The 14,180-nt window shown below is 43.7% G+C and overlaps 1 protein-coding gene across 1 annotated transcript; it reads right to left on the bottom strand.

Annotated features, from left to right (window-relative positions):
* Positions 1 to 278: 278 nt before the first annotated feature.
* Positions 279 to 7,047, bottom strand: LOC137039804 (uncharacterized). Its single transcript, XM_067415078.1, has 4 exons — positions 6,835 to 7,047; positions 6,565 to 6,730; positions 6,299 to 6,414; positions 279 to 1,088 (listed from the first exon to the last, which is right to left on the bottom strand). Exons 1-4 carry the CDS (start codon positions 6,982 to 6,984, stop codon positions 279 to 281), a joined length of 1,242 nt encoding a protein of 413 aa, XP_067271179.1. The 5' UTR covers positions 6,985 to 7,047.
* Positions 7,048 to 14,180: the final 7,133 nt, after the last annotated feature.

Genomic DNA, 14,180 nt, shown 5'->3' with positions numbered 1-14,180 from the left:
TTCAGTTACATTTGCTTTGTATGAATTTTCGTAATACATTTGTAAGTTTACTTTACTCAGGGAAGTCTGTAGTACAGGATAATATACTTCATTGGGGTGACAAAATATATTTATTTCTCTCTGTTCATCAAATAAAATTAATCAAATAAAATGAACAGGTGAATCTGTAGTCCTGGTGTAATTACTCAATCACTGTACAAAAGGAATGCCTCACGGTACAATTAAAAACAAGTGTTATTACAACAGATTCTATTACAGTTTACTAGACTGATGCAAACTCAAACAAATGTTTCTCGCCAAGGAACAAGGCCTGCAGGAGAAATAAAGCAGTCTTTAAGTGTATCTCTCTGCTGTCTTGCTTCAAGGCTGAAGTTTTTAGCTCTTCCTCCTTGCCATGACTGCAGTGCTAGTTCCTCTGTCCTCCATCCTCCTTTCATAAGTCTGTGGTCTTCATCTTCTCTGTCAGCCAGTCCCGGGGGGGTGTATGCCTCAGAGTGTCCTTCGCTGAGGAAGTTATGGAGGCAGACTGCTGCCAATGTGATTTTTCCTACATTGTTTGGATGAAGAGGGATAGTGGTGCGAAATAGCCTCCACCTATTGGTCAGAATGCCAAAGGCATTTTCAACAACACGACGCGCACGTGATAGTCTGTAATTAAAGATCCTCTCCTGACGCTCCGTGTGCCTGTGAGAGTTTGGTTTCATTAGGTCTGCACGTAAAGGATACGCATCATCTCCTATGAACATGAAAGGTACAAAGACTTCTGAGTTTGGCAGTGGCTGTGGAGGTGGGATGTGGAGGAGTCCCTGGTCAAGTGCTTGTCTGAAGTCAGAGTGGGCAAAAAGTCCTGCATCTGCTATCCTGCCCTGAGCACCAACACTCACATACAGAAACTTGTAGCTGGCGTCCACCACTGCCATCATCAAAACTGAGAATCTGCCTTTATAATTATGAAATGTACTCCCACTGTTTGCTGGTGGCTGAATAAATATATGTTTCCCATCCAGGGCACCCAAACAGTTCGGAAACTGCCATTTTTGCTGGAATGAAGCGGCAATTGTTTGCCATTCCTTCTCAGTTTTTGGTGTCTAAAAGTTTATAAAAGAAGAAGAAATAAAATAAGTACATGCTGTATTTTCGTAATTACTTACTGGCTCCCTAACACCCAAATTTAATTGGGAAACAACCACTTAAGCATAAATGGACATTAATCTGTAACTGTTACGTAAAGCAGGGCTCGACATTAAGCCTTGTCATGTGCTTGTCCTTCGGTCATTGGTCATTCACTTAAATAAAAATAAAAAACAAATTAAAAGTAGCCTAAACTAATATTAATAGACTGTAGAAGAATGTAACCCACATTAATTGGAAATGTCAAATTGTGGAGTGCAGTAAGTGATGAGACAAGAGACGGAGATGCGTTGAGTCAGCTTTACTAACACTTCAACATAATTTTCCAAACGTTACAGCGAGCAATGTAAACAACTCTCACACAACGTGAAACCGGAACTTCTCTGCCGGAAAAACCCGCTCCCTTAAAGGGGCCGCGTCTGGGTGAATGTCTCATACCGTTTAACTTGTAGGTCACCACACAGGCCCCCCCAGAATTCACCCCATATAACAGGCCCAGCCCGAACAGGTACCCCAAACCGAACAGTCCAGCTCCTCACAGTCCCTAAGAGTCAACGTATAGGGGGGCGGACCAGGCGGCCATACCGGCTGCGCTTAACAGGAGGGGGGCAAAGGGCCAGGGGCGGGGCAGGGACAGTGCTAGGGGCATGAGCAGGTGCCGAGGCTGCCGCCGGCGGGCGTCCTCTCCTTGGGGGTTGGCCCAGCTGAATGGGTTCACCAATATCCAGATGAGCAGGTTTGAGACGGTCTATAGCCACCCGCTCAGGCCTACCTCCCATATCCACAACAAAGTTCTTAGCCCCTCCGGCCAGGACACGGAAAGGCCCATCGTAGGGGGGCTGCAATGGTGTGCGATGGCCGTCATGGCGGATAAAAACATACTTGGCTGATGGTAAGTCCTTAGGCACATAGGGCTGGGGGAGGCCATGGTGAGACGTTGGAATAGGGACAAAGGCCTCTGCAATTTTCCGGGACACGGCACGATGGGAGGCAACCGACCAAGGCCCCGTGGCATCTGGAAGGAACTCCCCTGGAACGCGCAGGGGCTGGCCATACACCAGCTCGGCCGAAGAGGCCTGAAGATCTTCCTTAGGGGCGGAGCGAAGGCCCAGCATGACCCACGGAAGACGGTCAGCCCAGTTGTTGTCCGTAAGGCTGGCCCTGAGCGCAGCCTTCATGTCCCGATGAAAGCGCTCACAAAGTCCATTGCTTTGTGGGTTGTAGGCTGTGGTACGGTGGACCTTCACCCCCAGGACCTCGGCGAGTGCCGTCCAAAGCTCTGATGTAAACTGCGGACCTCTGTCCGAGGAGAGGTCTGAAGGTGTGCCGAAACGGGCCACCCAAGACATAATGAACGCCCGGGCTACTTCAGCTGACGTAATGGAGGACAGGGGACACACTTCTGGCCACCTCGTGGTCCTGTCGACCATAGTGAGGAGGTAAGTATAACCACGGGAGGGGGGAAGCGGGCCCACCAGGTCCACATTCACATGATCAAAACGTCTCTCCGGCACTTTGAAGGGTGCCAAAGGGGCCTTGGTATGACGAGTCACCTTTGCACGCTGGCATGCAACACAGGCAGCAGCCCAGGCCCTAACGTCCCTCCGTAGGCCTGGCCATACGAACTTGGCCCCCACCAGCTTGGTGGAGGCCTTCCCCCCGGGGTGGGAAAGGCTGTGGATGGCGTCAAAAACCTTTCGCCTCCAGCTAGCAGGTACCATGGGGCGCGGTTGGCCCGTGGAGACGTCACAGAGGAGTGTAGCGTTGGCCGTGTCAAATGCCACATCTTCCATGAGCAGCGCCGTAGGGGCTGTTCTGTAGGCTTGCACCTCAGAGTCCGCAGCCTGCTCCTCAGCCATGGCTGCGTAGTCAAGGCCCAAGTGGACAGACCCAGTGATCGCCCGGGAGAGGCAGTCTGCGACGAAATTGTCTTTGCCAGCCACATGCTGTATGTCAGTAGTGTATTCGGAGATGGCAGAGAGCTGGCGCTGCTGTCGACCAGACCATGGCTCCGAAGACTTGGCCATGGCGAACGTCAGCGGCTTGTGGTCAACGAAAGCCGTGAACTGCCGGCCCTCCAACAGGAAACGGAAATGCCGAGTAGCGAGGAAAATACCAAGGAGTTCCCTGTCGAAGGTGCTGTACTTCCTCTCATTGTCACGGAGCTTCCTGCTGAAAAAGGCTAGCGGCTGCCAGGCTCCGCCCACCCACTGTTCACACACAGCCCCCACGGCATAATCAGAGGCATCCGTGGTAAGAGCAATGGGGGCGGTTGGAGACGGGTGCGCCAGCAGAGCAGCGTTGGCCAGTGCAGTTTTGGCAGCATGAAAAGACTCCGTCATCTCTGGGGACCAGTCCAACACGTCTGCCGGTTTTCCACCCCGCAAGGCGTCGTACAAGGGTCGCATGAGTTGGGCTGCATGGGGGAGGAAACGGTTGTAGAAGTTCACCATACCCAGAAACTCCTGCAGGGACTTTACAGTGCGCGGGCATGGGAAACTGGCTACGGCGTCCACCTTAGCTGGGAGGGGAACGGCCCCCTTTGGGGTGACATGGTGGCCGAGGAAAGTGATGGATGACCGGCCAAACTCGCACTTGGCCGGGTTGATGATGAGACCATGCTCACTGAGTCGGCCGAACAACTGCCTGAGATGCAACAGGTGGTCGTCTGCGGACGCGCTGGCCACAAGAATGTCATCCAAATAAACAAACAGGAAAGGCATGTCCCGCAGCACAGAGTCCATAAGGCGCTGAAACGTCTGCGCTGCCCCCTTGAGGCCGAAAGGCATCCGTAGAAACTCGAAAAGGCCAAAGGGCGTGATGACTGCTGTCTTGGGGACATCCTGTGGGTGGACTGGCACCTGGTGGTAACCACGAACCAGGTCCACCTTTGAAAAGATGGTGGCGCCGGCCAGGTGGGCGGAGAAGTCCTGTATGTGCGGCACAGGGTACCGATCGGGGGTGGTGGCGTTGTTCAGGCGACGGAAATCACCACAGGGACGCCAACTGCCATCAGCTTTGGTCACCATGTGCAGGGGGGAAGCCCACGGGCTGTTGGAGCGTCGCACAATGCCGAGGTGCTCCATAGTGGCGAACTCCTCCCTGGCGATCGCGAGCTTGGCAGAGTCGAGGCGTCGGGGCCGTGCGTAGACTGGGGGGCCCACCGTGGTGATGTAGTGCTCCACGCCGTGCTTAGCCACAGCCGATGAGAATGTGGGCGTGGTGATGTCTGGGAACTCAGCCAGTAGGCGTTGATACAGGTCTCTGGTGGCCAGCGTATTCGACAGACAAAGTGCCCCCGGCCCTCCCAGCGTGCAGGGGTATGAAGCAAAAGAAAGTGCGTCGATAAGGCGGCAGTTTGTAACATCCACCAACAGTCTGTAAGCGCAGAGGAAATCTGCCCCCAGGAGAGACGTAGACACAGCGGCCATGACGAAATCCCAGCCGAAACGCCGCCCGCCGAAACATACTTCCACATACCTCGTGCCATAAGTACGAATGGGTGTGCCGTTAGCGGCATCCATCGGGGGGCCATGCCCGCCAGCCATAGTATCCACAATTTTCGCCGGCAGGATGCTGCGCTGAGCCCCAGAATCAACCAGCAGCCGCCGGCCAGACAAGGCGTCAGTGATGAATAACAGCTTGCAGTCACGGCCAGCACCCATAGCTGCTAATGAGCGCCGGCCCTGGCTTTTCCCTGGGCTCCAAAACTGCAAGGCTGACGACACTGTTTGGCCTTGGCCCCAAACCTGGAATGGTAATAACACCAGCCGTCCTCACGCTGTCGGCGGGCTGTCACAGCAGCTGCCGTGCCATGGTCGTCCCCCGGGGGCGGACCTGGGGCAGACGTGTGATGAGGGGGCAACAGCGCATGCACAAACTGCTGCCGGTTGGCAAGGAAAATCCTGTCTGCTTCCACAGCCAGCGCCCGGTAGTCCCTGGAGGAAAGGAGGGAAGAACTGGCCAGTGCGGTGCGCACGGGTGCTGGAAGCTGCCGCAGGAAAATGTGGGCGAAGAGGAATGACGGATCCGCTGCTCCCAACACAGTCAGCATCCTCTCCATTAACTCTGAAGGCTTGCTATCGCCAAGGCCATTCAGGGACAGCAGGCGGTCTGCTTTCTCCAGCTCTGACAGCTCAAAGAGGCGCAACAGGAATGCTTTAAGTGCATCGTACTTGCCTTCAGCCGGAGGAGCCTCTAATAGTGCCATAGCCCTGGCTGTCGTCGAGGCATCCCAAGCTGTTACCACATGGAAATACTTCGTAACGTCCTGCGTTATTCCTCTTAGCTGGAACTGGGCCTCGATGTGTTGAAACCATGGCCGTGGATTGTTCTGCCAAAAGTCCGGCAATTTGATGGTGGCCGCGTAGATCGCGCCGACATTAGCTGCGCCGACATTAGCCGCGCCGATAGCAGCGGCGGGCGCCGCAACGGCATCATTTTCACCACCGCCGTCGTGTAACATAATCCAACCTTATTCAACTCGCGTCGGGTCACCAATGTGGAGTGCAGTAAGTGATGAGACAAGAGACGGAGATGCGTTGAGTCAGCTTTACTAACACTTCAACATAATTTTCCAAACGTTACAGCGAGCAATGTAAACAACTCTCACACAACGTGAAACCGGAACTTCTCTGCCGGAAAAACCCGCTCCCTTAAAGGGGCCGCGTCTGGGTGAATGTCTCATACCGTTTAACTTGTAGGTCACCACAAAATCATCTTAATATTGCCAATATTTAATGGTTTTGTGTTGACAATATTGTCCACATGATCACCCAGTGCAGGGGGGTTATCACAGGGCCCCTATATACCTGTGACCGTCAGCTGGGAAACAGCTGTTTGTTGATCGTACTGCTATTGTTAGTAGGCTACATATTATCTTTAGCCAAAAATAGAGCAAAAACAGACAATATTGTGTCTAAAATGTAATCGCTCAATATTGACTACTTTTTGTAGGGATATATTTCCAGCCCTTCAAAAAACAACAACCATGTCATAGCTGAGAATAATGCTCCTTAAATATGAAGTTATCATTATCATTCTGTCTTTCTGTCATGATCAGTTTTTTATCCTTTTTGTTTTATATTAAGTGTAGATTTACATACTAAATGTAATTTTAAGCATGCCATTTAAGTTTTACATCAAAACATTTGTTTTACTCCCTTACCTTTAGGTACTCTTCTTTCAGTTCTTGGTGCAATGCTTCTGTCGTTTCTGTAACAGTCCTAGAGATTGTGCAAGCCCCCATTCTGTACTGAAAGCTTAATGATTTGTAGCTTTCACCTTCGGGAATACAAATGTATGACAAGACATTTTTAAAATATGAAGCACACACTCACACACATTCTTTATTTTATATTTATAAAATGTAATCATAATCATCATCATTGCTATTTTTAAGTAAAGCACCAGATATCATATGAACGAACAAACCTGTTGCTAAAAAGCGAAGGGTTAATGACAACCTTTCTCTGGCAGTGATGGCCCGTCTCATTTTCGTATTCTGTTTTGCGATTAGAGGTTCAACCGTACCAAGAAGGATGTTAAATTCCTCCTGGTCCATTCTTAGCATTTTTCTGAATCCGAAGCTGTCCTCTATCTACATGTGTTGCAATAAAATGAAATACAATAACAATAAACGAACAGAACACGCTTACAAATTAGACTCAATATCTTGACTCCTCAGCACAGAAAAACACTTACCTCTAACTCCCGCTGTAATCTGTAGAGACCATACTGGCCACGTCTGCCCACCCAAGACTTCATCCAAGTGCGTTTGGCTCTTTTTTTCACTTTTTTCTCAGCGCACAGAGTTGCTACAAAAATTACCGCGCTCATCTCCTGCACATCCATAGCTGTGTCTCATTTCGTTAAATTTCGAAGGCTGCGTACTCCGGAGGACACGTCCTGTGTGGGATGCAGTATACGGAGTGTCCTCAATCAGAATTAAACGAGACGTCCTTCTTAGGACACACAGGCAGGAAGTATCACATTGCTATCCCAACCTGTTGAGAAGTGAAAGGTTAGTGGATGATAACATGATTGATAATGTGATCTCTGTAGGATGTTCACACTGGCTGTTATTATAGCAATAAAAGGAGGGAACGGTCAGAAACCAGCGCAGGAACTGCTGGCCAAGGGAATTTTAAGTAAAAAACAGTGTTGGGCAGTAGCGTCGCTACAAGTAGAGACGCTACTAGCTTAACTACATTTTTCAGTAGCGTGGTGGTAGCGTCGCTGTTTTCTCAATGAAATAGCTTTTCAGTAGCGAAGCTCTTCTGTTGATCAAGTAGTGCGGTAGCGTCCACAACAAGCTAACGTTACATTTTCCCAAGCATTTCTGAGGATCAAGCTCAAATTGGAAACACAACTGATAAGAACGCGGATATACTTAACTTTCTACGTTCCTTTCTGCCTCGCGCAGACGCGCACAGATGCGCGCGCGAGCCTTTCAAAGATCGGACAGATGCGCGCGCGAGCCTTTCAAAGATCGGACAGATGCGCGCGCGAGCCTTTCAAAGATACGCACAGATGCGCGCGCGAGCCTTTCAAAGATACGCACAGATGCACGCGCGAGCCTTTCAAAGATACGCACAGATGCGCGCGCGAGCCTTTCAAAGACACGCACAGATGCGCGCGCGAGCCTTTCAAAGATACCCCACCCAGCACCAGACGTCTTTTAGACGTTGTTTTTTGGGCTAATTCAAGTCGGCCCGTCATGGCCTTCATTTGGCCCAAAAAAAGACGTTGAAAATTGGGCTCTGTTTGGTCCGTCGGATTTGGTCCAAATTTAGCCCAAAAAAGACGTCGAAAATTGGGGTCTGTTTGGTCCGTCGGATTTGGTCCAATTTTAGCCCAAAAAAGACGTCGAAAATTGGGCTCTGTTTGGTCCGTCGGATTTGGTCCAATTTTAGCCCAAAAAAGACGTTGAAAATTGGGCTCTGTTTGGTCCGTCGGATTTGGTTCAAATTTACTGTGCTGTGCATCCGCATACCGCGCACGCAAAGCAGGTTGCGCTTCTACTTCTCAAGTGACAAACTGCGCAACGTTACCTCACAGCAGGCAATTCTTATTCGCGTCTTCTGGCTCTAACACCCGGGTGATAACTGCGTAAACGACGGCAGCCCTCACATGGATGTACAAACTTTACAAAGAGAGCCCACGTTTTTCTTTTATTATCGCTGTTATTGTATCATCACTGAGGACCCAGTGTAGGCCTATGTGTAAGCTATCCATCGACAGAAACAAAGCATTATTTTCATGTTATAAATTATATTTCAAGGACTTTTACACATCCCGGTTGGAAAACACTGACCTATTGGGCAATCATAATGTAATAATAGTGCAATTGCCCATTCCAAACCTGTTAGTTACTTCAGGATGAATTAGCCTAATATTGTAGAACGTAAAAGAAGATTTAAAAAAATCTAACTCATATTATGGGGAAGTAGCCTAAATGAAGACATTTTTGAGTGATCTAGCTTCTCTTTAACAACAGTAACATTGGTAAAGAGTTGAGTTTATTTCTAATTTAAGTAGCCTAAGACAGTGATTTTTATATTTCATCAAGCTATAATTTAATTAATTTAGGCCAACTTCAAATATTGTTTTTAATCTAACATCAGTTAGATGGTATTCACAGATAAAATCATGCTCTTAGTTCCGGCTATTTCTTCATAGCTGTAAGGTAAATTATTGACAATTACCTCATCATCATCATGCATGGTCCACAGAACCAATCTGTGTTAAACAACATAGCGCAATTTATCACTTGAGAAGCAGAAGCGCAACCTGCTTTTAGTGCACAGAATGCGTTTCAGTTTTTCTTAAAATACATAAAATACATAAAACGGAATTGAGCTATGTAGCTCATGTCACTTTTATATACACTCTAAAAACTCAAATTAATAAAATGTTGGAAGAGCAAAAAAAGATATGTTGAACTAATTTTCTTACTTGTGCTTAGTTAAGAAGACTAATTATATTAAGTCTGCAGAAATATATTTGAAAAACATTAAATTAATTGATATTTTCAAATCCAGTTAACATTTAGAATTGCAAATGTTGACTGGACTAAAAAATGCGAATCCAGTCAATATTTTATAAAAGTAGGCTATATGGCAAACACAATATTTTACTATGGTAAATAGATTTTTGTTTGTGCTGTTGAAATGGGCTGTTAGAAACATTTGATAAAATAGCCTATATCAGAACAATATTTGTGAAATTAGATATTATATAGTATTTTCGAGGTTTTGTTTATTATGGTAGGCCCTATCTGCATTATAATGAGAAGATGGATCCTACAATATTACATATTACATATTTAATATACATATATACTTCATGAACATATGTAGTTAATTTTGTATGCCAAATGTTATAAATGCAGATGATACAATGTGCTTTAATTTGTTTTTATCCTCACTATAACATGTTGTAACTAGTTCCACCACTGCAATGTCTAGTAAAAATTAAAACCATTTAAAAATGAAACCCCTAATTAAAACGTTTTAGTTGAATTAATTATAAAAACAGGTTGAGTAAAAGTACATTTTAAAGTTGAAGTCAAGTTTGAGCCAACTAAAAATTATTAATTCAATTAACTTTAAAAATAATTGAGCAAACATACATTTTAATGTTGAAGTCAAGTTTGAGCCAATTAAAAAATATTAATTCAGGTAACAATCTCTAGAACGAAATTGAGTGAACGTAAAATATCTGTGGAACTAGTTACTAAATAATAATTAGTTGAAAGCACTAGAATTTTTTTTACAGGTTATTTCTGAGAGGTGGGATTTTTGTCAGGGGAGAGACACTTCGATTAGATAAACACATGCATCTTAATTGATAAGAAAACGAAATAAATTGACGCTACGATGAGCATTAAAAAAAAATGCTTCGGATTGCGTGCGGGATAAGCTGGCTTTATAGAAAGTGTTAGCAAGCCTTTTAACGATTGGGAAAAGTTGTTCTTATTTTGCCCTCTTGGAAACATCTTCTGAAGGACAGTATTTTGTTGTTGTTGTTGCAAAAATTGCTTTTAATTCAATCAAATCATAATACGCATTTCTGAACATTTGTTAACAATCACAATTCAAAAACGTTTGCTAAAATGTTTAAATGTGTTTATAAATTAACATAAATGAAATATATTAGTCTATACCTAAATGTAAAAATTATTCCATAGCCTTCATAAAACTTTGTAGCATAACTGATTTTTTTTATATATAGCCTATATATAGGTGTCAACTAATTTTTAGAAGTTTAATTGCTTAAACTTGTCAAAATATGTTGTGATGTCATGCTGCACCAAGTAAAATACAGTTATTATTTACATTGACTGAATTGTGCAAGTAGCCCAGCAGTTTCTGTGATTTTTATGACAAGCTGCATGGTTTTAGTCCCTATTAATTTCCCATGGGGTCAAACAAGACCCCGAACATCCTGAGTGTGACTTTTACAACATTTAATATTTTATTTTACTTTACATTTACAGTCATTCTCTTATCAGCAGCGCACACTGCAAGCGTGGCGTATAGGCATCGCGGCTGCGTGGCGTGCCCGTTTTTATTTCGGTTCCCGTTAACAGGTAGAACTTTTCGTTTCTTCTTTTTTAAATAATAATGCATAAATACTGTGCTTGTGGGGGCAACAGGGCGTGCGGCTCCGCAATACATACGCAACGCAACGCACCACAGACGGAGTAGGCCTATGCGTGACGCGACGCCCGTTTCACACATACTCCGTCTGCAGTGCGTGTGCGGTGCGTATTTTTTTCCGTACCCATTTTAACGGATCACAGCTTTCACACTGCACGAGGATGCTGTCTGTCAGTCCGTTCCAGGTGCGTGCGTCTGCAGCAGTGCACGGATCTTTTTTCGTACCGAGTCTATTTTTTGCTGCGTTGCGTTGCGTTGCTGCATCAAGTGATAGAACATTGTTCGCATTAAAATAAACATGTACTGACGCGAAAATCTAGTAATTTCCCCACAGATGCATCATTTAAAATATAATCTTGTTTCAAAGTCAACACAAGGCTTTTTTCTCAAGTTAAGCAAGGAAACGACACCTTAACTGCCAATTAGGTTAAAAAAATGTGCCATAATGGAGAGCACTCGTACTTTCTTGGAGGTGAAAAGCAAAAGTTCTTTTTGATAGGCAGGATTTCTTTTAAAAGGGTGTAAAAACGAAAGAAAGAGAGTCTGCTGTTTTTGAATAGACTATTGTAAGTTTCTAATTTAAAATGTTTGTGATTTTATGTTTAAATGTTTTTCTACTTGTGTGAGCTAAATCTAAAATATGAATAAATCAGTTGCGGACTGCAAACGCAGCATATGTGAAAGCACTACAGGGTGTTGGGCTCCTGCAACGCACACGCAACACACACGCAACACACTGCAGACGGAGTATGTGTGAAACGGGCGTGACACGCAACAGAAATGCCACGCTGGCAGTGTGTGTTGCCGGCCTTAGAAATATCGCAATGTTACTTTATTTATTTATTAAGCCATTTAATGTTGGGGTACAATATCGCAAGGTATATTAAATATATACATATCTTTTTTATTAAATAAAAAAAATAGATAAATATTATAAAGTTATAGTTTATAAATTCTCACTCACGTGCCAAGCCCGCGAAAGAACCTGGCAGAGGGTATATAAGCAGCGGTCGGTGCCCAGCGCGCGCATAGCGGACGTCTCTTCTGACTGGATCGCCACAGAGGATCACAGAGTTTTCCAGAGGTAAAGTTGGTTATTTATACTTATACGTTTATTTTAATTACAATAAAACAACAAATATATAATTATAAATATGACACTTCAAAATATAGTGAATAATTATTATATTGGGATTCAGTGTGAAAATTTCGTTTTCCCCAGCTATTATTACAGCTAAAAATGAATAGCCCAACAGCTGTTCTCTCATATAAAACTAATTAAATGGTGAACAAGTCGACGGACACACACAAACAATGACTTTACGTATTTTTTGTAATCATCCACTGGTCAGTTAAATTACCGTTAAATATCCGTGACGTCATTTTTGCATGATGCGCTCAGACTGAGACGCTCTTTTGTTTTAGTCTTTTGTTTCAGTCACGTTCCTACTTATAATGAATTGTACTATTATTAACAACAACAACATTAATTATAACTTCACTTTTGTAGGAAAAGTAGCTTGTTCTCTCTGTTTCAGCCTTGGCCGTAAGCGCGCGAGCTGTCACTCAAACCCCAACCCCCTCCCCCCTTTGTTTCTCTTCTCCCTCAGAGTGCAAAAGGTAAAGGAAAACACTGATGAGGACAAATCTATAATAAAATCGGTCCCCATTTTTTTTTGTAATAATAATAATAATAATAATATTCATGAATAAATAAAACATTAGGTCAGTATTCATATAGTAGCCTATAGATCCGAAAATGTTCTGTCGTTCATAGTCACTGCCTTAAGTAAATTATCATTGCTTAATATAGCGCAGGGTTGGTAATGATCATCAAATGCATTTCTCTATGTATGCATTTCATGAAAATAATTATTTTCTTCTCTCTTTTTTGCAGCTTCAGTTATTAACTGTTTGTTGGTAAGTGATCATCTTGCATCTTTAATTTGCCATGTTCATAACATACTGATTATTATACAACAGGCAAAGCCTAGTTCCCTCAAGATTTTTCCATTTCGTTTTTTCAATTTATAAGTAAAATAAAGCATGTGGTAAACATAACTACACTATGATTCTACAACATAAATTACACATCCATACCAAAATGTTTAGAAAATGAGTTTTAAAAAAATGCATCAAGTAACTACATTGAGCAATCTTGGAGTGGGACTACAGTTTTGTAAGCTTTAAGCTTTATTTTACTCATATACTTAAAAATACCTTATAGCATATAGCATGTAGTTATATTTATTTAATTGTAATAGGTTTAAATTGCTGTCGGAATGCTATTTTTGCAATTTTGCACAATGATCACATTACACAATTTTAATTTCACATTGTCTATATTTTTAGACTTCCAGGTTAAGTCATGGACAACACTTTAATCATTGATGAACAGTAAAAACATTTTAATTAATACAAAACACACTTGTTTCTTCTTTTTCTTGCGTCAAAAGCAGCTTAATCCTCCCCAAAAGCTCTTTTAAGAGCCAAGACCAGTGAATCTTTTGGTTTTGTAAGTATGCTTTTACTAAGTGACAAACACCTTTTTGTCACTTAGTAGGTATCTGGGTTTAGATTAAGTTCTTAAATCTCAAGAATATTTTAGTCTATCCTGTTTTCAGTTGATGAATGAACATAACATTGTAGCACACCTCCCTTTCTCAAATCAAGCCGTTAGGCCGTGTGACGTCACACGACCCGACACCCCTCCCACAACTGTTGATTGACAAGCAGTTTCATCTCATACCCACCCTGCACGATCTCATCACAGTCCGCCATTGTGAATAGGCTGGAGCAGAATGGCGTTTAAGTGATTGTAGTGTTCTGATCTTGGGTGTAATAATGAACACAGCAGTCATTCTGATGTTCCTAAATCCAAACCACTCAAGACGCAGTGGCTGAGTTTTGTTTTCGTCAGGGGTTTTATGTCTGCGCGAACCATGAAGCATTTCTCCCCAGTGAGTAGTTTGAAAAAAAAAAAAGTAGTTTATTGTCTTCTGTCAAAAATAACCGGAAATGAATGGGAAATCGGCAAAAACAAAAAATTCACAGAAAGAAAAAAATACTATTTCTAGCAAGACTTTTATTTTTACTTCATAATAAATATATTTTTTAGATTGTTTAAATATGTATTCAAATCCAATCTAAAAAAAAAAATGTTTTATTAAATGTGTTCAAAAGAGAACTAGGGAATTCACAAGCCGGCAGTGTCATTGCTCACCACTGTGAAGGGAAGGAAGTTGTGCAAGACAGAACGCAGCGCTTTTAATAGTTTTACCTCATATCTATTTATTAGGGGTGTAATGGTACACAAATCTGACAGTTCCAGGAGAATCTGGCCGAGCATAAAGTCTCATCACCCAGTCTGCACGTCGAGTTTAAACA

This window comes from Pseudorasbora parva, chromosome 14 (assembly GCF_024679245.1).
Source record: "Pseudorasbora parva isolate DD20220531a chromosome 14, ASM2467924v1, whole genome shotgun sequence".
Lineage (NCBI taxonomy): Eukaryota > Metazoa > Chordata > Actinopteri > Cypriniformes > Gobionidae > Pseudorasbora > Pseudorasbora parva.
This window is presented reverse-complemented; position numbering and strand designations above follow the sequence as displayed.